Consider the following 27,441-nt stretch of genomic DNA (forward strand, 5'->3'; position numbering starts at 1 on the left):
ATAGTTATCCACTTATTTATAACGTGAAAGAATATTTCGATTATTCAACATTAAACCTTTTTTTTTAATAAAACTAAAATATCTCATTCTTAAGTTCATTTACCATACTAAGCTTATTTACTTGTACTAATTTTTTTAAAAATATAAAAATATGCCGACAATTATATATTTGTACTTATATGTTAGACCGGATCTTGTATATAAGTATTGTAACAAATATAACTGGCTATTATTGTCAAAATTTGCTGTGATTCCTCTGTAATACACTCAAAATGCAGAAATCTACCCTACCTCAATATAAATATATCAAATAGGTTTCACTTAAACGCATCATAAAATTTAAATATACTTAAAAGTTAAAATATTATTATAATTGCATTGAAATTTTTTAAATTAAAACCAGTTAATAAATTAAAATTAGGTACGTACCTACATATATATATATGGGTTAGGTAAGTTACACGGTTATAATCTGAGTTCATGTAAACATAAAATTAGGTTTTCTTCATATAGATAGTTGGTATAGGTAAGGTATCATCATAAGGTATGGCATTAAATATCATCATAAAAAAAAAAAAAGGCCTTGGTCAAAAGTAACACCTTCACTTGAATTATATAAGGTGTAAAATATTATTACTTATATAAAATATTTAATATTTGGCAATATTTAAAAAAAAAGTTGTATGCATATTTTTCTTTTTATAATTTCCGCTTAATAACAAAAAATTCAATTGATTATTTTGATAATTTAAAAAACAATATTAAATTTTGCATTTAAATAATAAAATTTAACATTAACTCTTATATTAATATTGTTGATAAAATACAAATACTTAAGTGTTTGTATAACTTATTTTATTTTAATACTATTATACGAGTAGTTATAAGAACTACTTAATTTTGAGCTGATTTTTTTATATACATACATAGGTTTGTGTATATTTTAATCTTTGACGTCAAATCTCTTTTGTATTTAAATAAACAATATTTTATAAGTAGTTACGTGGATAATTTCTATTATATACCTTTATATTATTTTTAATATATAAAAAGAAAAGAAAAAATAAAAACGTAAAAAAGGTAGTAAAGGTAATGAATACTTACGTCTTCAAAAACACTCCCAACATTAGCAGTTATCAAGAGAACTGGTATTGAACTGACTTCCATGATGATGATGCCCTATTTATCAGATAATATCTTGCTTTTAGTTTTTTCTTTCGTTTTTTTTTTTTAAATCGTTTTCTTTATTTCTTTTTCCTTTTATAAAAATAAATTTAATTAAATATTAAATTCTCTTTTTTTTTAAACAACAAGTATAAATCATACATACAAACACTGCTATAGTAATAAGTGATAATTTAATACAAACAGATCAAAAATATGCAATATTTTACCATTAACACAAAATCAAATTTATTTCTTTTACATGTAGTCTCAAATAAATTAAATATTGTATGTAGTAAATCATTTAAATGATAGTGCTACAATCATAAAAGATATCATATATTTTATTTATTTTTTATTAAAATTGATTCACTTAATAAAAAAAACACTTCCATTTTTTTATAAAAATTATTCAAAATAAGACAAAGCAATACAAATATAATTGAAAATATGTGTATTTTTAAATCCAATATTGCGCTACTTAAAAATGATATAAGGTATATTTTAATTCTCTTAGCCCGATACTTCAAAATTAATTTAGAAAAACATCCGCACCAAAAATTTTTCAACTATTGCACTCGGGAAAATAAGAAAAACTTGAATTTAGAATAGGAAAAACTGAACAGAAAAGGGAAGTTTTCTTAAATTGTATCTGAATGTCAATTTTGACTCTGTCAAAACATAATTAAAAATTGAATGTTTAGTTGAAATTGAAATAACAATATAAATTGAATGTCATATAACATTGACGTCCAATTAAGGTAACTTTACACGAACAATTTTATTAATTTATTCACAATTTTATTTAGAATTAACAAAATTCTGTTCTGTCATTTAACATCTTAAAATTATATTGTTAAATATAAATTTTATTACCCTTAAAAGTTCTTTTCATTATCAAAATACATACTGACAAAATACAACAATTTTAATGTTAAAATTAGAAAGCATAAGTTCTTTTTAACACTTACGCCTTTTAAACTTATTTGAAACGTCAAATTAATGGCTTGATCATCTATCCCGCTATTTCAATAGGAAAATGAGAAGAAAGTGAGGAACTCTCATATACTTATATAATGTAATTTTTGAGTGACAAGAAAAATTTGGTATTGCGTATCTCGTTTTTTTCTAAAATGTATACAAATTTTATTCACTTAGTTTTTGAAAGTGAGATTTTTAGTCGATAACTTGAAGAAAAAATGATCCAATAAAAAAAAAAGAGTAATCTTATTGGAGAAGTGAAACATCCATTATAAAATACTAAGAATTCTGATTTGAAAGAAAATAAAAAGTGATTAAAACAAGCAAGATATGCTGCAAATCATTGTTTAGTAATTTTTTATATTTTTATTTTAATATAAATGCATATTGCAAGCAAACCAACCCAAATTTTGGTTTAATTTTGTTAATAATAGAGATAACGCAAAACTAGAACAAAAAATTTGAAAACCATTATCTTTACAATATTATCTGAATAAAAATCAGCATTATTTATTAAATATATGCGCCAAATAAATTATCATATAACCCGATCTATAGATTATGCTGAAACTTTAATACATAAAATTTCAAAAAATGGAATTGTAATATTATTATTGTCATTAGAAGTTATTTAGTATTTTATTAATAAAATTTTGTTGTATTCGGCCCTAAAATTTGTAATCAATTAAGCAATCAGTTGAAGACATCAATTTGTATTAATAAGTTTTCTCGAATTTATAATAATCATAATTACTTTGTTCAACCCTTAACAATTCACAATGGCGTTTTAGTTATGCAGAATTTTTTATTGCAAATATATTGTGATTTGTGCATACAGAGTGCAGACTACCAGTTGATTGAATTTTTGTTTTCTTTATCAAATTGTCATATTCTTGTTTATGCCGTTGAGAACTTTGCTTTTGTTGTGGCTTTGGTGCTCTTTAAACTTAGTATTTTTTTTTTTTTAATTCAAACATTCCGAAATTTTAGTTAAAATTAATTAAATTTATATTAAAAAAAATAATCAATTTGTATTTTAATTTGAAAAAAAACGTAATGGATAAACCAACTGTATTGATATTTGGAGGTAAGTGCATAACAATGAAATGACGTACCGGGTGAGTCATGTTTAAAAGATAATTCACTGATTGCCTGTTAGATAAAAGAAAGTGCATAAATTTCAATTTTATTTCGAATTTTTTTTATTTTTAAATTAATATTCTTTGCTTTTTTATGCAGGTTGTGGTTTTATTGGTCGAAATCTTGTACATTATTTAGTAACGAATAATTTATGCTCAGAAATTCGAATTGTAGATAAGGTAATCGATCAAATACATGTCTGTAAATATATATGTACATATTATGTACATACACAATAAACTTTAAAATTTAAATTTAAATTTATTTAAGACACCCCCGCAAATGGCTTATTTAAATAAGGAACATAGTGAAGCTTTCGATAATCCAATTGTTGAATTTTGTAGTGCAAATCTAATTAACGAAGGTAATTTGCATAATACGTTATACATATATATGTACACATAGATGTAATGTAACATTATAAAGATCGTTGTTTTTTGTTATGTAGTTTCATGCAAAACTAGCTTTGTGCCTTCAAAAATAAAAAATCGTTCCTGGGACATTGTTATAAATGCCGGTAAATTTCAATATAATATTAAACGGGTTTCATTATATTATTACAACTAATTTTAGCTTCTGAAAACCGTCCAAATCAAAGTGATGCCGTCTATAAAGAAGGAATTTTTAAATTAAGTATGAACTGTGCCAACGAAGCCGCAACTCAAAATGTTAAACGGTACATCGAATTAGGATCAGGCTGTATTAATTCAAGTGATAAAAATCCATTGAAGGAGGATTGCAAGTTGGATCCCTGGACATGTTTGGCTAAATATAAGTTAAAAGTGGAAAAAGAGCTGAAACTTATTGAAAATTTGAATTATACTATTTTTCGTTTACCAATTGTTTATGGATTTGGTGATAAAAGATATTTAAGTAAGAAAGAGTAATTAAATAAAGAATAAAAAAAGTGTGGGGCTATTACTTTTCTTAGTTGTACATTTAAACTTTGATAGATAACTTGCTTACATTATGAAGAAAATAAGTAAAAGAAATATTTTATTGAAATATTATCTATTTTTTCAGTGCCGCGAGTAATAATTGCCGCTTTGTACAAATATTTAAACGAAACAATGAAACTTTTATGGAATGAATCTTTAAAACTAAACACTGTTCATATAAATGATGTTGTATGTGCTATATGGGAATTAGCCCAAAATGAAAAGGCAGTGGGAGAAGTATTTAATATTGTCGATGATTCAAACACGACTCAAGGATCTCTCAGCTCAATTCTTACTGATATTTTTGATATTAATATAGATTATTGGGGCGTTGTAATGTCAAATTTAACAAAGGTAATTATTCAAAAAGATACATGTAGGTAATATGCATTAAAAAACAACACTATTCTAGCTTAATATGTCAGAGGCGGTAAGTGATATAAATGATAAACATATGGGTCCGTGGGCTGAATTACTTCAAAAGGATGGAATTGAAAATACTCCATTGACACCTTATATGGATGAAGAGTTGTTATATCACAAGCATTTGAATTTAGATAATTCAAAACTGAAAAAATTTGGTTACGAATTACGTCATCCAAATATAACATCAGAAAAAGTAAAAGAAGTTGTAGAGGATTACGTGAAACAAAATTTATTCCCTCGATCTCTTATAAATTAAAAAAATGAGAAAATTTATATTTTCCTATTTTTCAATAGTAATCAAAATCATGAGCGAATGCCATTAAGAGTAAAAAAGAATCTATGCCATTAATATTAATCAAATTATTCGAATTACGTGAATTAGTTATTGAACGTACATCCACATTGTTTCATGTTGAAAAAGTTAAATACATTAAGTACACCTTTGTGTCATTTGAAATTAAAAGAAATAATTTACAAGTAGATCATGAATATTAAAATGAAAACAAATTCCATACGTTGAAGAAGAAAATTTTAAGAGCTTCCTAACTCTAATGCGGAATATGATAAGTTTTATTTTTTAACAATAATATACATATACATACATAACTGTATTTTAAAACTTCAAGGAGTTTTCAATGCGAATAAACTTTAATTTTTTACTTTTTTAATAATAAAAACAAAATTAAAAAGACATGTGCCTCAATTTACTAGTATAAACAAAAATCTAGAATATAATATTAAGTATATAAAATATTTTTAAAAACATTTTTATAATAAAAGTTAAAATGGTAAACAAATTTTTTGATTTTTTATTCATTTTTGCAGTTAAAAATAACTGAAGAGGGAATTTATGTTTTACAAGATTAATAGAATTATTTATTAGACTTCAAATGGATTTCCATAAAGAATTTAACCGAACAATGTATTTAGAAGTCAGCATATGGATTTCAATTAATACTAAATTATAATTCAAATGCTTATAATTATTGTAATTTCTACTACGAATTTTCAGACTTTGCATTTTTTTACTTCTAAAATAGAACTGCATGATTCGAAAAAAGTAACAACCAGGATTTTCAATTTAGACTTGAAAATTAGATTTCCTTTAAATCTATTAAATTTTACTAAAATTTATAAGAGCCTATATTGTGCGAGCAGTATACAATGTGTGCAATTAAATCTTGACAGTACGCATCATCATAGTTAAAAGACCATAAATTATTTTTTAATAAAATTTTGCTTTATTGGGGATCATTTTGAACGATATGGTATAAAACATAGAATTTTTGGAATAAAATTATGCATTTTTGTATATTATATATATACATATACATATTTCATAGTAATATATATGTATATACATATTTATATATATATGTTTATCCTTTTGTTATCCTATACTAAATCGTGAAATATTATTAAATTCATTCAACAATTATTTTGGCAAAAATTAACTTAAAATTTTCTAATAAGTTTCGTAGAAAAAAATAAATTGCAATAACTTTGGAAGCTAAACATACATACGTATATTTTTTATCACTATGAAATTAGTAATAAAAACTAAAAAAGGATAACTTTAACAAAACACAATTGAATGAACGTTTAATTCAGCTACTTAAATAGAATTTTATTTTTAAGCATTATTACTGCTTATTACAAAATTTTACAAAGCAACTGTTTGCTACAAATTTTGACTGAGCAAAGTTTTATCTATCAAATTAGTGTAAAACTATATTTTAATAATTTATTTCAGTTGAGAATAAGTTATGTAATTTCATAACCTTAGTGAAAAATTATTTAGTTATTAACTTAAGCGAAAATAAATTGTGTAGCTCTATTCTACAATCTCTTAATGAGGAAATATATTACTTAGTCAATAAAATTAACTTATATAATTTTTCTTTGTTTAAGTATATTTAAACAAATTATATTTTTATTTTATAAGGTACTTAAAACTAGATTCTAAAACATTTGCTTCTATTTTAATTTTTTTTAGATAATCATCTATTACATTTTTTTTTAATTTTATGTAATCTAATTAAAAAAAAAATATTACTCAGAAACGAATTTCTTAATCAAAATTATATTTAATGAATATGATGTCAAAAATATATATATTTATGTATATATGTATGTATTTATATGAACTGAAATAATCTAGAAAAAAAATTCAACTTTTTTTTTTACATTATGTGACATCTTCCTCGTCTATTCGAATTGACAACCTCTTCATTATTACCCTCATTTAAACCTGACATTACTTCATCACCAATTTCTACTTTATTCAAATGTTCAACACTTTTTTCCTTTTCAATAGATTCATTACTTTCCTCTTCGTCATCTAAATCTATTGTCGCGTCTTCATTATCGTTATCATTTTCATTTTTTGAATCTTCCTCTTCCAATATAATTTTCTTTTCTTCTGAAATAATTTCTGAAACATTTTCTACACCATCCTCATCCACTTCAGCATCTTCAAGATCTTCTGTTTTATTATTTGGTGTACTTGAATCAACTTTCCCTCTATATATACGATTTTTGAGCATTGTAACGGGGCTTGTAACTATTCCAATTAAACCACTCAAATCTAATCTTGGACGTTTTGGGCTAGCTGTATTCGTGTTAACAGCATCATCTTGAATTTCATCTGTTGTTGAAACTGTTGGTGGCGGTGTATGGGTGCGTTTTTTTCCCCGACCAAACGAAAAAAATGATGATATAAAAGATTCGCTCTGTGGCGCGCTCTCAGAACCAACCGTAACATTCATACTTGTATTGTTTGTACAATCAAATTCAGTATTAATACGTCGGTATGATTCACGATAATTGCTGTTATACTGAAATGTGTATTCTTTAAGTGGTCGCAAGCTTCTTCTACCAGAAATTTGCCTTAACGAAGTTGGAGGTAAAGAATAAAAAGTACTTCCATCAGGAGTTGATGTTACTGGAACATCCACTGCTGGTAATTTTTCGGGGGATTTCAGTGGAGTTTCTTTTCTTGCACTTCGCCTTGCTAAAAATATTAAATTAATCTTTAAATTCCTAAGATAATGAAAAAAAAAAATAATTTACGTATTAATGATGGTTGTTTTTCTTTAATTTCGTCATTTGTAGCTTTACGGGCTGATGATCTTAGTGAAGGAGAATGAGCAGATGTTTTGGCAGCTGTTGGAATTGTTGTTGCCGACTCTGATACATCAACATCTAATAAAAGAGATTCCATTTCAACATCATTCCCTAAAGATTCTCCGAAACCATGTAGATCTGCTTGTTGTTTCAAAGAATCCGTAGTAACGTTTAATGTTACAGTTTCTTGTTTAGCAACTTGTTGGGCTAATGTAGTTGCTCGAGACGATCTTTTTGGAAGAACAATTTCTTCAACAGGTGTTTTTTTTAAATCACTTTGATCCTTCTTTTCCTTCTTTTCAATTGGAGTAGCACGTCCTTTCTCCTTGTCAGTTGTTTTAGTCTTTTCAGTTTCTTTATTATTTTCCTTGGCATCAGTTTTCAGTCCATCTTTATTACGTGGGCTATCACGCGGTATTTTTTTGTCAGCCTTCTTTGGATTTTCATCCTTTTGTGAATTAGTTTTTTCATCCTTGTTGCTTTGCTTTTCATCCTTGTTATTTTGCTTTTCGTCTTTATTATTTTGCTTTTCATCGTCATGTCCATTTTCTTGTGAATTAATTGAGTCTTTTTTTGAAGTCTTTTCTTTCTTGTTCTCTGTAGAATTGTTTGTTGTTTCTTTGGCACTTGAAATTTTTGCTGGCGAATCAGTTTTTTCTAAATTTGGGGATTTGTCATCAGATTTACGATTTCGTAAATCAATTGTAGTTGAATCAGGTGGATTAGATTCAGCATTTAATTTTTGATTTGATTTCTGACCACTTGCAGGACCCAATGATAATGGTGTACGACGACCACCAGTTGTTTGACTTGCTAACTTTGAGCTCATCCTAAAAAAATAAGAGAAAAATTTTTATAATAAATCAAAAATATTATTGGAGATTACAAATACAAATAGTTATTAATATTTTTTGCTACTTATTGAAAATACGAATCTATTATGCTATTTGAAATTATACTTCATTAAAATATTTGTAATTTTATTCAATCTCCAATTTATTACAATTCATTTGTAACGTTTTCAGGCAAGTGTAAATATTTTGGCGCCAAAGCAAAGTAGAGCGCAAAGAAATGTTGTGTAAATGTGAAAAAAATATATCAAATACGAATTATTTACAAGACAACGTATTAAGTTTCACGTAAGAAATCGTAGACTAATACCTATTCTTTACTCATAGTAAAATATTTGAAATAAAAGAAAAAACACTTATGTTTCAGCTTCTACTTCGTTTTTCGTATCAAAGTTTAAATCTAGGTTTATTTGCTCTTATTAAAATTAAATTCTGAATAATGCAACATTACATAATTTTTATTTATCTCAAACCTAAGATTCTCGAATCGTGCAAAGACCATATTGTAAAATCTATAAAGTGTAAATTTTAAAAGTGATATAAAAAGATAATAACATGCATAAATGTAATAAAAGAAAGGAAAATATAGAAGACGATTTTTGTAATTTACAGTCCAAATGTTGTTTGTGCTGTAGGCTGCCATCCTATACGTCTCAAATAAATTTTTTTGGTTTTTATATTTGTTCACTGTTCTTTAAGCAAATTTTGTTGTTTTCTTGATTTCAAATTATTATTTATGTTTGTATACATACAATATATTAAATCGCTAAAATAATTTCAAGAATAAATATGAAAAAAAAAAAAATTTCTGAACATTCAAAATTTTTCATTGCATCCTAAAAATTATTTTTATTTATGTTATATGGCTATAAAAAGCTGAAGCCCTTTAAAATTAAATATTTTCAAATACTTTAATAATTTTTTTTTGTATTGGTAGATGCGAAAAAATTTTTTGAAAACAAGGAAATGTTGATGTGTCGTCACACTGTTCAACTATTAAACGAAAATAAACTAAAAAATTAAAAACAAAAAAGATGTGAAGTGAAACGAGGGGATTTTGTTGATTTCTTTTGTTTTTTTGTTTATATTGTTAGGGGCCACAATAATTTTCTTAGCATACGAAAATTAATTTATTTTTTTTTAAATTGTTTTTGTTCTACTTTCTTTTAAAAAATTATTTAACTAAATAAAGTGCAATTTTTTCAGTTTCTATCGTTTGTTATTCATCATCATAACACTAACAATAAAATCTTAAAACCGCTCCTATAAGTTCTTAATAATATTAAAAGGCAAAAATCTATTATACAAGAAATTTTTCGTTTTTCATACCCAATAGTTTTTAATAAAATTTGGTTTTCTTTATTGCAACACAAAAACGACTCCTCAAACGGAAAACCAATTTATTGAATTTGATCTTTCCACCTTCTACAACTTTTCTAGGTCAAATTCTTACAAATTAAGGAAACTTCCGCAGATTCTTATCTGCTTCTTATGTCCTTATATCATTTTAAAATACTTTTGATCTGAAGCTGGTTTACTTTTTGCTAATCCTAATAAAACTAATTTATTATTCGTACAAGTATCTTATGTTCGTCTATGGCTACTTTGCAAATAAGCGTGAACATGAATACATTTATGAATTTCCAATACTTTTTCTTTAATTTTCTTCTGTTATTCATTTTGAATATTTGTATGCCTTTGTATGACTAAATAATATTACACACGTTTAGCTGTTTCATAGATAGGCTATGAGGTAAAGGGCAATGCTTTAGACACAGGATTTTTAAAATTTGTCAAAAAGTTCCTGCACGCATATAATTTTTTTACTCCTTCATTGTGATTAAATATGTAGTGTAGAAATATTTTTGAGTATATTTTATTAATTAACCACATTCCTTTACACACGTTTGCCATTGCGCTTCAATCGACTGTTTGATTTTCTGGTATGTTCAATTTTTCACATCATACATATAAAAAAAAATCCGAATTTTTATTCAAAATGTTAGAAGTTTTCAGAAATATGAAATTGACGAATATTTTCTGGCTAATACTTATTATTGTAGCAAGCTTTTATTCTCTAACGTAAATTCTGATTAGGTATTTGGTCTTTTTAAATTTCTCAAATTGATTTTACATTGAACAAACATTGTGAAATTTTATCAGCATTATTAAGACTAATTTGAAAAGCATACTTGAATTTAATACCAAAAACTATTAGCGATTTGAAGAATGGATGACCCGATTCCGACATTTAAGAAAATTTGTAATTAATATACCATCCATATAACAAGAGAGTATTAAAATTATGTGTACATGATGAAATTTGTAATTGTTATCAATATTTGCTGAATAATTTTTCTAATTTTCAATATTATTTTTTTTTTACCGAAATTTTGTTATACAAACACTTGAAACTTGATGACAGCAATTTTAAATATTTTTAAAATTCTTTATTTTATTTATTTAAATAATTGAAATCAGAGTAAATTTTTTTCCATTATGGTTTTTTTTTTTTGAAACAGATGAAGGTAGTTTTCGTTTTGTTTACAAAAACAAATATGTTACTATTACTTTAGTAATAATAAGATAAAAATGTGGAAATGAATAAAGAAATAAGAAATTTATGAATAATGCAAAAAAATATAATAAATTTTTTAAGCCTGTCTTTTTTGTGTCACTAAAGTAAATCAATCATTTGAAAGCAAAATTTTTATGTAAAATAATATTAAATATCTTGTTAGTCAATACAACAAAATGTGAATTGCATATTTATTATAGTTTTCTCTTCTCACTTGCACTTGTAATTCATTCGTTTGGTGCTATAATTCTGTGTAACATGATTCTATTTTAAAGTTTTTAGCACTTTTCCAAAAAATTTTTTGAAAAAAGTGCTTATTAGTTTCACTCTGTCAGTCCGTCCGTCCGTCCGTCCGTCCGTCCGTCCGTCCGTCTGTCCGTGTGTCTGTTTACAAAACTTCTACACCCTTAAAGATAGAAAGCTGAAATTTTATATATACATAGATCTTTACTAGAAACTTATTTTCGTAGAACAAAATTTTTACCTATCTCCCCCCCTCTAGAAGTTATACCCCCCCAAAACCCTAAAAATGGCCTTTTTTAAATATTTGTTGCAATGAAACCATAAGCATTTTTGAAATTTTGCAAACGCAGAAAGGCAGCGGCTTGCTTCCCCTAGCGCGGTATACTATAGTTAAACTTTAGAAAAACAAAGTGGCCGTTGAAATTTACCGTTATCTAAAGTCCTTTTTTTCCAAATTTTTGATGTCGTTTTTCTTCTAGATCCTATATTCTAGAACTTTGAAATTTTAGGGGCTTTTAGACAATAACAAATAGTTCATTTCGTTAGAAGAAATTTTTTTTCCATCTCCACCCCCTCTCAAGTTATCACCTCTTGAAATTCGTAAAATTTGAATTTTTGACACCCTATATTTCCGAAACCGCAAGCTTTTCCAAATTTTTATAAACTCAAAAAGCTAACGGTAAATTCCATGACACTAAAAAATATAATTATTTTTCTTAACTCACACAATTAACCCTTAAAATCGAGCATTATGTTAACCCCTTTTTATGTTAATTTTTGCTTTATTTCAAAGACTGCATATATGCGTCATCCTAAATATATGCAATCCTAGAAATAGTTTTGTATATGAATGAAAATAATTTTTATAGTGTGATAGGTATACATAGACTGTATTTAAAAGCAGAATTTTCACTTGTTGAAGGGAAAAGTGCTACAATACAATCCATTGGTTTGACCCAACTTTATTCATTAATTTAAATTTTTATATTAATTTTAAAAGAAACTACACAGATTAGTAATCAAGTAATTAACAGTAAAAAGTACTAGTATATTAATCATTAAACAATAAAGTATTTAGTTTTAATGCTGCAAGAGTACTTTGAAGTGCTTGCCACATTGTTGTTATTTTTTCAATTTTATTTTAGATTATCTTTTATTAAATATTGTTAAGTATTTTAAGTAAATGTGCTTATTAGTAACTGAAGAGAAAGAAATTACATTAATATATTTTCTATTTATGTTATGGGAGCAACTATACATTCATATTATTAAACACAATATTTAAATTGTTATAAGTTATTTGAACAGATTATTAAATATTTTTTTAAATTAATTTTTTATTAAACAAATTGTAAAAAATTATACAATAGTTATTTGTTTTCATACTTAAAAAAATTAATTCATTTATTAGATAAACCATCTTAGCAATTTGTTCCCAGAGTTAATTTAAATACTACTACCGGATCTGTATGGATACCGCAGAGTTGACAAACTCAATTTTACTTTGTGTCCTATAACAAAACTTCCATTTCTATTTTATTCTATTTAATTTTACCATTTTAAATTTCAAATCGGAGAGTTAAAATTATGGACACTAAAAGTTTTACTCAAATATATAATATACACAACCCTCAGTGAGTAGAGTATCGTATTTTAGATATTTTTTAAATTTTCTAGAATTTTATGAATTGGAATTCAATTATTGTAGTTTTTATGTGCTATGTATTTAAAATATCTTTAAAAATCGTAATTTTGATTGTTGTCTGTGATTTATTTACTACACTCCTGTAACTGTAACACTCCTTCAGTAAACTGTTATCAAAAACTCTTCTTTATTGATGTATGCTATATAGATAGATAGGTACTACTGCAATAAGTTTAATGAACCTTGAAACTTAAGTACCTATGCTTTAAATTAAAAAAATTTTTTTAGGGGTGATCGGCGAATCGATAAGTTTAGTAATTGTATACATGTACATATTTAGAATTAAAATGGTACATTAAAAATAGTTATTTGTTTATTTATTTGTATGTTTATAAGTACTTGATAAAATTAGATAAGATTGTTAAATTAGACAACACAAGACTTAGTTTTGAAGAGAAGATTTGAAATTGTACATCTATAAAAATTTGATTCAATAAATTTATATTAAATTTATATTTACGTTTTTACGCTTGTATTTTAATTAGCGATCAAATGGTTCTCAATAAAAACAAATTACATTATCTTGGAAACAATTACAGTTTGGATTAATCTGACAATTTTAAACAAAATTATTTATATTATTTTATTGGAAATAAAATATTTTGATTCACACATAAAATAATCTTAAAAAGTAAAGAATTTATAAGCATCGATAACCAGGATTATGTTGAAAATTTATTTGTAAGTAGATAGGTATGTACATTCTTTCAATTATGTAAGTATATTAAAAAAAAAAGAAGTATGTACATATTTACAAGTTAGTAATTTTTTAACCTAACCAAAACGAACGCGTTATGCAGTTTTATTTAAATGTACAGCAAAGCGCGCAACGACCGCAACGAAATCATATGTTAGAACCAAAATATGGGAAATATTCACGAGTTTGTGCAAATTGATAATGCACTGTTGCACCGAACCAATCTAAAATTTTTGAGTTATTATGACTAAAAAAATTTTTAGTAAGCTTGTAGGTACCTAGTAAGTTTAACTACAATATCTATAAGATTTATGTTTTACATTTAATCATATACCAAAGTGGATATATATAATACATATTTATTTTTTAGAGGATACTGATGGTTAAGTCAATTTAATTAAGATTTTTTTTTGAAAACAACCGGTATTTAAAATTCAAGTTAGGATTTACGGGCTATAGCAAGTACTGGTGCAAAAAAGAATTTTCACTAAAAGAATGACTGTTTCACTAACTCGATCCATCCATATTAATTTCATCGTTTTTATGGCGATTTATAATTGAACAAAACCTCAGTATTTGTATCGCGAAAAATATTAAAGTGCCGCAAAGTATAAATACATTTTTTTGCGTAAATGTAGATATTTTAATTGCCGCATACCGCTCACTTAGCAATAATTTAAAGTTTGTAATTATCACAGTTGGCTTTTTTATTTATTTTTAAAAATTTTAGCACCTAAATTGTTATCAGTCGGAAACTAAATTTATAATGTTATCAAAACATAACAATAACATTATAAAATTAAATAATAAATGTATATGCATATGTACATATGTACTTTATATGTGACATACAAATATATTTTTATGACAATGTATTTGAATACCTACATACATACATATATTAACAAAAAAAAAAATCTTATGGTGTTACCAACAAAGTGTACACGTTTGCTTTTCATATTAATAAAATTATAAAATGTATGAAAAATATGAAAACAATTCTTGTACACTCTTTATTATTTATATTATGTTCTGCTTTATATATTATTATTATATATCAAACATTATTTATTTTTATTTTTTATTTAACAGACAGTGAGTAGGTATATCTAATACCTTTCTATTACCAAATTATATGTGTTATATATGTAGGTTTGTGTGAATGTAAAAGACAAATTTAAATATGATTATTTTATAAGTATATTTTATACATAAATCTTTGTTTTTTTTTTTTTGTTTAAATATATATTTTATGTTTTGGCGGTTGTCATTTTGCCAGCAATAAAAAAATTTTTAAATATTCTTTCTTATTTCTGAAAACGTTCAATAATTAAAGTAAAACATTTAAACGTTTAACAACATTAATTGTGTCTGGAATTTATTGCATTTTCTTAATATTTTGTTTTTATATTCTATGCACAGTATGTATGTACCTATGTATGTATAACAAAACAACTATTAATTAATTAAAAATAAAAAACTGGTATAATAATCAAAATAGGAATATTTCAATGTTATGTTGACATGTACAAATTATTCTTGGTATAAAAGTAAAATCGTATTACTAACAAACAACAATATCACCTTAGCAATAATTATTGTACTAGTAATTTATTGTTATACATTTTTTACTAATGTAGCTATTACAAATCATTTTTAATAAAGTGAAACTGGTAGCCAATACACACAATAAGCCGGTTCTTTTTTTTTCTTAATTATTTGTTTTCTTTCGTTTCCATTTTTTGTTTTTGTATTTTTTCATTTATCTACCTATAAACTAGAGTATAGGTAGGAACATACCTACCTAATATTAAAATAGCAAAAGAAACTATAAATATCGCAGTGAAACAAATGAAAAAAAAATATGAAAAACAAAAAAATCGAATATGCATTAAACGAAATACATTGACATTTTGGTATGAATGCATTTACTCGATGTAATATAGATATTTGTGTGTAAAAATATGCATGCATAAGTACCTTTACCTATAGATACTCATAATACATATATATATATAAGGAAATAATTGATAGTTTTTATAAAGAATTTTTGTGTTCGTTTATTATTGAGTGAATTGCAAGCATGAATGTTCGCATCCAATACATCAAAATTTTTGATATTAACACAGCCATATGTCAAGAAATTAATATAGTATTTTTATACATATACATATATTCCATAGGTAGGTAAAAAAAAAAATTTTAAAAACTTTTTATTGATTTAAAAATGCAATGTGATTGTAGTTTTAATTTTTAAGACTTTTTTTGAGCATGCAATACAAATAAATATTGTGGAGTACTTTTTGTATTCATTATTGTATTATATACTATAATGAATACATATATTATGGGTAGGTACCCCATATATACATATTTACATATTTATGGTAACAATGCAGAATAGGTATTATTTTTTTTTTTAAATATTTTAATTAATAATCCCGTTAAAATATAATCAATGAGTGGTTTAATTATCTATGAAATTTTATTTATTTATTTACTAAGAATTCACTTGATACACAATTAAAATATATTTTATATTCATAAATATGTGTGTATGTATGTGAATTGTTTTGTTTATGGAAAATTTTTGACAAATCGTGATTTTTAATCCTACTCAGGTAGGTACCTATGTAAATACCTACTTCAAGATCTACTCATTAAACCTGTATTTTAATTTACATATTAATTATAATGTACGATATATGTATGTATCTATTATACATATTATGGTACATACGTATACACTTTATGCAAACATTGTTGTAATTTGAGTTTAGATGCGTGGGTAAATAAATATCTTGAATCCTAGACACAAACATTCTTGTACCAAGCTTACATTTTTGTCTAATCTAAAATAGGATGCGATTATAAAATTACTTATATGTTACTTTGAATTAAAATTCAACTCGGATTTTTTTTTTTTAAAAATTAGTAAATTTGCCCTTTTTATGTAATTTTGAATCAAAATTCCCATTGCTTTGGCGCGATTAATAACTACCTTAACCTTCTCAATATTATTAAAATACTTTTTCAACATCAAGGATATTTTTAATTTGGCCGCTTTAATAAATTTTCTTAACAAAATTATGCACAAAGGCAATATTTAATTATTATTTTTTTCTTTTAATGTGTACCTACAAAAATATCACACGAATTTTACTTTATAAAAAAAAAATATACTAAAAATTTTTTAACGAAATTAAAATGGTGGTCCCACCAATTAAGAAATGCGAAATAGACGCTTCAAAAATTATCTTGAGTTTTCTACTGTATTTATAATTGCAGTTGCAATAAAATATAAAAATCAGTTTATTTAGCACTTTTTTATTAATTTTCTCACTTAGAAAATCTTTTGATATTAATTATTTTACATAATTTATTTCGTTTTTATTAGTATTTTAAACAAAAACCCGGGACGAATTCTTAAAAAAAAAATTTTATTTTATTTTCTTAATGTAGCATACAAATATACATAAATACAATCAAAGGACATGGAGCTTTCTTTTTTGTAAATTTATTTTCACTAACCTGTACTTAAATTCCTATTATTTGAGGAAAATTAAATTATTTAATATTCGCTTTATATTTCAATATAAATTCGAAAATCTTAATTTTAAAGTTTCTTTTATTTAATTAAAAAAAAAAATAATGAGCAAAAACCGCAATAGTAAAATTTCTACGAAATGTTTTCAAATCTAAATTTCCCATGAAACTGAAAAATTTTTTTCCTCTATCAAAGCGGGGAAATATACGCCAGTAAAAAAATGCTGCCATTTCATTTTAAGAATTTTTTTATCGAAATCGAAATACCATTTCGTAAAATATGAGTGGGAAATTTCATATCCAATTTAAATATCCCAAGTATTTTGTAAACTAACATAACTAGGGGAATCAAGTTCTGGGGTTTTTTTTATCAACTCAAATATTTTTTTTTTTAAAAAAATATCAACTTAAACTCACATACATGCATGTACATATATTTTATGTTTCTAGGTAGAGCACAATATTTTTATATAATATAAATGAAACGTCATTATTAACTTAAGAATATATACGTGTTAAATACACAAAAATTCAAATTTTTTGATCATTATTAAAAAAAGAAGGAAAAAAAAAGAAAAAAAAAGCAAAAAGTAAATAAACGATAAGAGGAAATTTTGGTGAAAACAAGCAAAGCAATAAATGCAAATGGCATCAGTTTTAAAATGTATGTGTGAATGTGCATATACTTTCTCTTCAGAAAATATGCCATTATTGCCATTGATAAACTTGACGAAGAAATAATTTTTAATAAAAAAGGATCATTATAAAAATATAATCATCTATTTCTGTCTACAAAATATTGTGTTCTTTATCTTTATCTCTCATTTACAAATATGAAAGATAATTGTGAATTACAAATAATACGTTTGATTGGTATGTAATTTTCTGTCAAGACTTCGGTAAAACGTTTTTACAACGCAAGACATTTGTTTTATAAAAAAAAATTAATATAACGTTAAATTTTCCAATTCTCTTCTTCTGACTTATGTTTTCATTATATAATAATTATGACTGTTTTGGTATTAATAAAATTTTGTTGTAACAGATTCTCTAAATATTTTGTGTTTTTTTTTTCGTTTTGACCTTCGTTTGATTTTTACCTTGTTTACGTCATATAAGTCTCTTCATTAAATATAACTAAGAAGGAAGGAATAATCTTACTTCTTTTATACATTTTTTTATAATATAAATATAAATACCCATAATACAATCGCTTTTTAATAAACTAAGTTTAGTTTGATATAAAGTTAGGTCGTCCAAGAATAGAAAAGTCAAATGTCGAGTTTAAGTAAAACTATAATACTTATTATAACTAAACTAAGTTGATCAACATGGTTCTAAACTAAGTTGAACTAGGTTTGATATCAAAGCCTTTGTAATTAATTTCTTTTTGAATGTAAGGTTTTTATAACAATTATTGCAATTTGTAACTTTTTTATAAATATTTTTGCAAAAAAAAACATAATCGTTAAAGATATACGAGAGTGTTTTCGAATACAGCTATATAAAATACTTTGACAGAGGTATCCATTTATTTCATTTTTGTCGCCGTTTTACGAAACTTCTTCATCCTCAACTTTAGGCTATTGTTTACAGGTAAGTTTGCAATTATAATTAAGTCGTTCACCAGCAAAAATGTTTTTTTAAATAAAAAAACAAATAAGGTGTTTACACTTAGGTATATAAGAAACAATTTCAAATTATAAACATATTATAAATGCAGAATTTCTAACTACGATCGCAAAATCCAATTCGCATGATTTTTCAAACAAATCTTGTTAAAAATATGAATAAAATTTGCAATTTCAAGCATACCTTGTTGAAACTTAAAAATATAACTTTTATATAAATGGCTTTTTCCTGTTGAATAAAATTATAAACAATGATTTTACTATTGAGATTGATAACGTAAAATGTAAATGAAAGATCCTAGTATATTGCGTTTTTAAATGTCGAATTACCAAAAGGTTTTTTACGTTAGTTAGTTAAGTGTTAACGTCAACAAAGTTAGCGACGTATGCAACAAAACAAAACAATCCGGTTAAGATTTGGAAACTAACAACCTCAGTTGGAATTATTAGATTCTAGAAGAAAACCCGATAAAACCCACCCGAGAAAAATTTTAACCATGTGAGTCATATGTCATTAATACTGCTACATATAATCTTTAATAAAGAGATAAAATTTACAGTATGGCAGGTATATCCAGAATGTTGTACATAATTGGTTTTGCAGGAGGTAAGTTGTAAGTTCGCATATGTGGGAATTTTCTTATTAAGTTGAAGTAATCATAAATTATTTGCTTTCTCATATTGAAAATTAATATCTATTATAATTAAAATTTCATTTTTTTTTTCAGCTTAACCAAATCTTTACATAGTACTTACAGAAAATTGAGTGTATAGTAATTGAAAAGTGCATCGTGTTCGACGCACCTACACAAAACAAAATTTCCGGCCTTTAAAGTTTTTTTTAGATTCATTAAAGTAAAAAATGGAGAAAGTATTTGAACAAACATTGATTAGTGCTGCTCAGCAAGTTGAAAAACAAATAGATAGTCAACTGGAGCAACTGGACAATTTAGATTCTGATGACTTACAAAAAATTAGAGAAGAAAGATTGAAACAGATGAAGGAATTGAATAAAAAGAAACAAGAGTGGTTGAACAATGTACATAAATCTTGTCATTCAAGGATTGTATTTTTTTTTAACAAAATTATATTTTAAGGGTCATGGTGTTTATTCAGAACTAGCTGACGAAAAAGAGTTTTTTGAGGTATCAAAAAAATCCCCAAATATAGGTGAGATCAATTAGTTTATTTTATTTAAAGTAAAAAAGTTTTATATTTCAACCAAACTTGTAGTTTGTCATTTTTATAAAGATTCTACTGAAAGATGTAAAATTGTCGATAAACATTTAAAAATACTAGCAGCAAAACATGTTGAAGCAAAATTTTGTAAGGTTAACGCTGAAAAGTCACCATTTTTAACTCAGAGACTAAGAATAAAAATAATACCAACTATCGCATTAGTCAAAGGTAAAATTATATTATAAAATAATTAATATGTTAAACATGTATCCATACTTTTATTTTCAGACAGCAAAACTAAAGATTATATTGTGGGTTTTACGGATTTAGGGAATTGTGATGATTTTCCAACAGAAATGATGGAGTGGCGAATAGCTCAATCTGGTGCAATAGACTACAATGTAAAAATTTATAACTGAAGTTTATAAACAAAATATATAAAATTCCTTTCTTACAATTCATATTATTTCAGGGCGATCTACTCTGTCCTCCAGATCAAAATAGAAAACCTAAAAATTATTTTAATCGTCCTAAAAAAGCTATTAGAGGAGGCTATGATTCAGATGATTCTGATTTTGACTTTGACGATTAACTTAAAATGATTATATGCTGATGAATATTACATTCAAATTATAAGCACAATAAACAGGACATTGAAATTTAGTAGATTATTTAAAGAAAATAATAAACACAAATTGTTAGATGCATAAATAATATACTAAACAAAATTTAAAGTTCTAGAAAATTTATCAAAATTAAGTCTTAGATTAAAAAACCAAAATTCGCAATAAGCGTGTAACAAAATCAAAAATATTTTTGCAAAGTAGATAATATACATACAGTAATATTTTTTTGATAGAATAAAAGCGTATTATATATTTATGTGAAAGAAAAATATTAAAGACAATTATTGATTTTTATATTTTTAATTCAAATTTTTGTAATTTTATACAATTGCGAAACTATACTTTATTTATAAAAAATATTCTTTTGATATAATTTTTGCTTGAAGCAAATAAAAAATCTATTAAAACCTTTAATCTCTCATTTGTTAGATATTAATAAAAAAAAACCATTAACTTTTGAATAAAAAAAAATTTATTAAAATGGCTATGTTTTGTTGCTATTTAGTAAAATTACTATGCAATACAAAAGACAAATTAATTGCATTTAAAATATATATATATAATTATATTTAATAAATTATGTTTGTGTTTCAGGAATAAGTTAAAACTTTTTTTGTGCCAACTTATTTTACTATCGATATAAAGAAAAAATTTGAGATTTTTGGCAAGAAAAATTACATTTATTATTAAAACTTTTGTAAGTACATCATCTATGTGTTATATTAGAATACACTATGTAGTATATGTAACAGCCATCTCATTATTCACAGATAAATAAAAGCTGGCCTTTGTAATAAATATGAAATAATTTTTGTAGTTTTAAGTAATGAGTTTGTTTAGGTTTAAAATGTACAAGTATGTTATTTTTTGCTCTCACGAAACATGGCCTTATTTAAATGCACTTACATATGTTGAAAAATTTTTATAGAATGGAAAGCATTAATACAGTTTTGTACTTTTTTTTTTACAAAATATAATTATTTTACATAACTTTTAAGAAAGTTTTGTTTTTCTATAAGTCATTTTAAAATCTATTAGTTGTTAATTTTTTATACTAAAAATTAAAATACTAAGGATAAGAAAATATGTAAAAACCTAATGCACGATCTTTTTATTTAATAACAAAATGAAAAAAAAAAGTTTATCTGGGCTCATTTATTTTCTTTTCCAGAATATTCTCCGGCTAAAATTACGGGCGTGTATCTCGCGTTTTTGCTCGCCATCTCAGAAAAAGCTGATTGACTATCATATTAGAAAAAAGAATTCTGTTATTAAAGTGAATAAAAAAGTAAGATGAAAATTCGAGATACACGAATGTGCTGTAAAAATAATGATAGCAATTAAAAACAATTTCTGATAAGAATTCTGTTCTTAAGAAAAAACTATAGCAATAAAAATAAAAGTTTCAAAAAAATTTAAATTTAAACAAAATAATTCTTTTTTAAAATTGGGGCAAATAAAACAATATGCTCTTCCTTTGAAAGCATATTTAGAGCAAAAAAACTTATGCGTCATTAATAAAGCTAAACTTTTGTGATGTAAGAGTGGGTAATCGTTAATGAATAAATTACTTGTAATTTTAAACGCTTGTGTAATATATTTTCATAATATCTAAACTTAAAATATCAATTTATAAAAATGAGTTAGTTGTTTTAATATTTTTGTTCTTTGGAATATTATAAAAATTTCATTAAAATTAGTTACATATAAAAAAAGACGTGTACATAAACATACATATATGTACTTATATTTGAGAGATTTAAGAATAGTTTAGTTTAAAAAAATAGAAGTTAAAAATTAAAATTCGTCATGCTTGGTTAAGGCCTCCCCAAAATCAGTTGCTTGAGATCCAACAAACAAGTCATATTTATCAAGTATTTCATCTTTTGTTAAACGATTATCCTCATTTGTATCAGCTTCGAAAACCAAATGTTTTGCTTCAGCTTCTGCATGATCAAAATCTTTTGGTGTAATCCATTCATGAATTTCTTCTTTATTTAAAAAACCATCGCCATCATGATCTCTAAACTTTTTAAATACATCGCGTTCACTAACTACCCAGTCAGGTTCTTCTTCATTTTCACTGTGTTTATACATATCACCAATATATTCATCAACGGAAATTTTTCCGTCTTTATCTCTATCTATATCTTCAAGTGTTTCTAACACAACAACATTTCTCATTCTAGGAACATCTTCAGGATGCAAAAAAACAGTAAACTCTTCAAATGTTAATGTTTCACCATCGCCCGTACTAGCCGCAGCCCATCTTCTTCGGTCACGGTTCAACATAGTTTTATAAGAAAATCCATCATCTTCTCTCTCAATATCCCTAGGGTCCATATCATCCATAAAACCATAAGTATTTTTTTTATATTCTTCCCACGATATTGTTCCATTTTTATCTCTATCAAAGGTATGTTGTTTCCATTGACGTGTGGCGTCATCATCTATATAACGTCTTTGTGTGTACTGGATCCATTTTTTTAATTCTTCAGTTTCCACAAAACCATCATTATTAGTATCAATTTTGTCAACAATTACTCCCAAGCGTCTTTTACTTTCTTCAGGCGGAAGGCTATCAAATACTTTAGATTCATCTTCGCCTAAGAATTTATCATGATCATATTGTAAATCATGATGCTCAGCATTTAAATGCTGTTTATGTAAATCAGGAACGATTTCCGGTTTTGAAGCTACATATTTTATTATAAATAATATAAGTAATAAACTTAAATGGTATTTCAAAAACATTTCTCTAAAAATTTTATGCAAAATCTTTTACGAACTAAAAATATTGAAACGAAAATATCCGCCTCAAGTTATTGGCACTTAATTTTTCCGGAATAAACACTTCATTTAAATTTCCGAATACCGAATAATAAGAATGAAAGATTATAAGTGACGTTGCTCAGCAAATTTTTGAGATAAAAACAAGACTGATACAGATTACAGATTACAGAAAATTGCAGAAGAATGTTACCTTTGCGACATCTATTCGAAGTAGAAGAAAATAAATGCCTAAAATTGAAAGTATATAGCTGAATTAATTGACGTATACATATTAGACATCAAAACACATGTATTTTACCATCAATGTGAATTTGTTATTTTTACAAAAAAACTATATATTTATGTTTTTGACTATGGTTGTTTCATATACTTTTGATGTTGTTACAAAAAAGTTACCCTACTTTGTATTAAAGTTATACATTTAAAAACTAAACAAAGTATGTATATTAAAAACGAGAAAAATACCCAAGTTCACGATAAAGTCGCATTCATTAAAAATGGCAGCTGCCTTCGATTATCTAGTAGACTTTGTTAATATTCTTACTTAGTTTATAAAATAAATTTAAACACTAAACAAACTCTTTAATTATAACTTTTTTCTTTGTAATTTATTTCAAAATTTGAAATAGAAATCGAACGAACCCGTCTGCCCGTCTATTAACGTATTCAACTTAGTTCCTACAAACTTTGCAAACATAGAGAGTTTTCAACATGTTGAACCGTTAGAGGGTGGGTTGGCCACAATTTGAAGGTTGAAACTTCTTTGAAAAAACTGTTTACATATACGACATAATCTTTTTGACGAGAGCCTAACCTTAATGACAACATACATTTTCTGTCAAAAAAATTTAAATTTGAAAAATTAAATAATTCTGTTAAGCTAAAGAAACATGATATTTATTGTACATCCAAAATTTTAAAAAACTGTCTAGACGCTCGTGGACGGGCACAATAGATATTGTAAATTACAATTGTCGCTCTAATCTGCATTCCATAATTTAGATTTCGTCGCACAGCATCGGCGAAAATTATAAATAGTTTGATTTTTATGCGCGTAGCTTTGTGTGCTGCATGAAATTTCATACAAAACAGACATAGTTTACAAAAAGTTTAAAAAATGTTTAAGTATGAATGATTGTGTTGATCAACTTATTTTCAGGGTGTTGGGCAATCAAGCACAATAATGGCAGGCAAGTATAAAAGTCCTGCTATATGTTATGAAATTCGAAATATTTTTATACATTTAATCTGAATTTAGAATCAGAAAATAATTAAGAAAATTCATAATGATTAAAACTTTCGATTTACACTCGTACTGAATTTTGACGAAGCAGCAAATGTCAAAACATAAATAATTGACAGTAATGCGAAAAAAAATTGTTAATCAAGTTTCAGTTATTTTTCTAGGCTCGTCAGAAAATATTTAAATGTCGGTAAATAGGAAAACCTAAGAAAATGATTTTTTTTTCTTTTTGTATTGTTTTTAAGTTTTTTTCACAGTGAATCAATTGACACAGAAAAGAAAAATCGATAAGTTAATTTGATGGATTCGTAAATTTCTTTCTACAATTAATGGAACTGTTTTGTATTGTCGATGTTTAGTGTAAATTGTAAAATATTTTCGAAGTAAATTTTTATTACATCTGAGTGCTATTTGTTTTTGATTGAAAGAAATGCCATTACAAGTGCAAGAAATTAAAAATACAAAATATAAAAATCGAATTTGAACAAAAGTTATAAAATAATTTGATAAACACATGGGCTTCAATATTTATATGCATGCGTATGTGTATAAAATAGTACGATTGTAGCAAAATTACTGCATAAAAGAAATAAAAAAAAAACAAAAACTTCGAGCTAATTATTTCATATACTTAAGGAAGAGGATATTAATTTTATCAAAATGAATATACCACCATCAGCTGTAAGCACTCCAGCTAAACTGAGTGAATCTCCTGGTTCGGTAAGCGGTTTCCTTAGGGAAACTCAAATTGGTGGGTCTGGTATTGGAGGTGGTGGTGGAGGAGGCATTGGAAATAATCCAGGATTAACGATTAACACGCAAGGTCTTGGTGGATCGTCTTCAGTTAGTACACCAAATATGGGTGCATCTGCAACCGCTCAAGGTACAACTCCTCCTAATAGTGCTGGTTATCGTATGCCAAGTGGTATGAATCATTTACTAACAATATTGCCAGTGAATGTTGTCATTTCTGTTTTGCTTTTTATTTATTTCTTTTTAAATTATGTTGTTTTCCTTTTTTTTTTGAACTATTTAAGTAGTTTTTTAGTTTTCTTTAAAACAAAAACGATTTTTTTTTTGCTTTTATTTGAAACACGCTTTATTAAGGTTTTAATTTTACTATATAATTAGCTTTAAGCTTATTTTTTCCTTTATTTTCACATAATTCTGAAGCTATGCTGATGTAATGATATGAAGTAAAATGGGCTGTTGTAGTAAATATTTTATATTAATTTAGTAAAATCCAAATTGAATTCAACCATTTTCAAAAATTAATTGATTTGTTAAAAAGCTTTATAACTAAGTTAAAGGTTTTCCTTTTGGAGAAACTTTTTAGATATTGGAACGTAGGAAAGTACCTACCCATTTTAGTGGTTTTGATATAACTATTTACTGAGATCTATTGACTAATCTCGTTTTGTACACATATGTGTACATGTGAAAGATTTTAGCTCTGTAATAACCACTTTTAAAGAGTGATTTATCTATTAATATAATTATTTTAACAAATATTTATTATAAATAATAATATTTTCGTAACTTGGGGGTTTTACGTATATGGGTAGGTGCTATCTACTTTTTTGTACAGTCAAAACAAAAGAAGTCGTCAATAATAAAATTAGTTTTAAATCATAAAGCTTAAATATTAAAAAATTCTTTTAAAACATGTACAGAAATAATTTTAGTTTGCGCGTTACCATCTGCCTTATATCTTCCTTAAGGAATTATGATAATTATATTATAAATAAGTGTGTACCTGTCTATAAGTAATTAATATAAGTTATATGTAAGTAACAAATATTAGATTTAGGTTTTTATGTTAATACATATGTACATATATTGTACTCGTATAAGTATAAATACAAATGAATTAATCCAAAAATAGTGTAGGTAGGTACTAAAATTTAATTCTAGTAAAAGTAAAATGATCTTTAAATGATTTTAGTAAAAGAAATTATGTTACAGAACATGAAAAAATTGAGTACCTATATCTGTTTACTACTTATCTAGTTAAGTAATTCAACTAAAATATTTTGTTGTAAGCAATGTTTTGAAACTGTGTTTCTTGGTAGCCACCTACTTTACGTAAAAAGATTTTCTAAAATTTAAGTAAACTGAAAATACTTATTGTTTTCAGAAAATTTGTATTTCGTTTGGTTAATATTGTTCAAAATTCTATCGCTTAATTTATTTTAATTATATTTTACTTGTCTAATAAGAAGTCTGGAAATACTCAATTAGTATCGTTTTAAATTTTTTTTTTATAAATTGCAGCTTGGGTTCTATAACTTCTAAATGGAAATATAATATGTTCACAGATACACATCAATGTATTAGATATCTACTTAAGTATATATATTCCCTTTGATTGTCCGATTGCGTAATGAGACGTGTATTAAAAGTAAAATGCGATGATGAAAAAAAAATTGATATAAAGGGAGAATATTTGAAAAATAAAGTAAAAGTTAAATATATTAAGTAAGTCTTCTATTTGTACATGAGATTTCATTTTGAATTCCTTTTTCAATCTTTTACTTAAATAGAATTGAAAAAAAATTAAATAAAAAAGTTATC

The 27,441-nt window shown here is 25.2% G+C and overlaps 6 protein-coding genes across 10 annotated transcripts in view; 3 read left to right on the forward strand and 3 right to left on the reverse strand.

Annotated features, from left to right (window-relative positions):
• The window catches only part of LOC129611062 (inositol polyphosphate-5-phosphatase A), a 127,453-nt gene extending 125,698 nt beyond the window's left edge, over positions 1–1,755 (reverse strand). Inside the window, exon 1 of the mRNA XM_055523989.1 lies at positions 1,105–1,755. Within this exon, the coding sequence (XP_055379964.1) occupies positions 1,105–1,167 (63 nt within the window). The 5' untranslated portion in view covers positions 1,168–1,755. The remainder of the gene's footprint in view (positions 1–1,104) is intronic.
• A 1,288-nt stretch (positions 1,756–3,043) lies between these two features.
• LOC129611090 (uncharacterized) lies at positions 3,044–5,394 on the forward strand. The gene is made up of 7 exons (XM_055524035.1): positions 3,044–3,232; positions 3,385–3,464; positions 3,556–3,649; positions 3,734–3,802; positions 3,859–4,158; positions 4,309–4,577; positions 4,636–5,394. Exons 1-7 carry the CDS (start codon positions 3,202–3,204, stop codon positions 4,903–4,905), a joined length of 1,113 nt encoding a protein of 370 aa, XP_055380010.1. The 5' UTR covers positions 3,044–3,201; the 3' UTR covers positions 4,906–5,394.
• Positions 5,395–6,491: 1,097 nt separating this feature from the next.
• LOC129610376 (probable replication factor C subunit 1) lies at positions 6,492–17,552 on the reverse strand. Its single transcript, XM_055522946.1, has 3 exons — positions 17,381–17,552; positions 7,722–8,605; positions 6,492–7,662 (listed from the first exon to the last, which is right to left on the reverse strand). The coding sequence occupies exons 2-3, from the start codon at positions 8,602–8,604 to the stop codon at positions 6,833–6,835; spliced, it is 1,713 nt and encodes a 570-aa protein (XP_055378921.1). The 5' UTR covers position 8,605; positions 17,381–17,552; the 3' UTR covers positions 6,492–6,832.
• Positions 17,553–19,548: 1,996 nt separating this feature from the next.
• On the forward strand, positions 19,549–21,796 carry LOC129608038 (thioredoxin domain-containing protein 9). 2 transcript variants are annotated; one of them, XM_055519346.1, is made up of 6 exons: positions 19,549–19,633; positions 19,755–20,065; positions 20,124–20,196; positions 20,260–20,433; positions 20,494–20,606; positions 20,678–21,796. In XM_055519346.1, the coding sequence occupies exons 2-6, from the start codon at positions 19,889–19,891 to the stop codon at positions 20,795–20,797; spliced, it is 657 nt and encodes a 218-aa protein (XP_055375321.1). In that variant the 5' UTR covers positions 19,549–19,633; positions 19,755–19,888; the 3' UTR covers positions 20,798–21,796. The 2 variants fall into 2 exon arrangements, with proteins under 2 accessions (XP_055375321.1, XP_055375330.1); XM_055519355.1 differs by lacking the exon at positions 19,549–19,633 and adding an exon at positions 19,634–19,679.
• A 606-nt stretch (positions 21,797–22,402) lies between these two features.
• Positions 22,403–23,755, reverse strand: LOC129608028 (calumenin-A). Its single transcript, XM_055519334.1, has one exon. The coding sequence runs from the start codon at positions 23,583–23,585 to the stop codon at positions 22,629–22,631; it is 957 nt and encodes a 318-aa protein (XP_055375309.1). The 5' UTR covers positions 23,586–23,755; the 3' UTR covers positions 22,403–22,628.
• A 1,277-nt stretch (positions 23,756–25,032) lies between these two features.
• Positions 25,033–27,441, forward strand: part of LOC129608244 (oxysterol-binding protein-related protein 8) — a 70,385-nt gene continuing 67,976 nt past the window's right edge. For 2 of the 4 annotated variants that reach the window (XM_055519645.1, XM_055519653.1), the window contains exon 1: positions 25,039–25,792. In XM_055519645.1, the coding sequence (XP_055375620.1) occupies positions 25,528–25,792 (265 nt within the window). In that variant the 5' untranslated portion in view covers positions 25,039–25,527. Of the gene's footprint in view, positions 25,793–27,441 lie in introns of all 4 variants that reach the window. The other 2 variants (XM_055519626.1, XM_055519636.1) reach the window with 2 other exon arrangements.

This window comes from Condylostylus longicornis, unplaced genomic scaffold (genome assembly GCF_029603195.1).
Source record: "Condylostylus longicornis isolate FDR11 unplaced genomic scaffold, ASM2960319v2 ptg000004l, whole genome shotgun sequence".
Classification (NCBI taxonomy): domain Eukaryota; kingdom Metazoa; phylum Arthropoda; class Insecta; order Diptera; family Dolichopodidae; genus Condylostylus; species Condylostylus longicornis.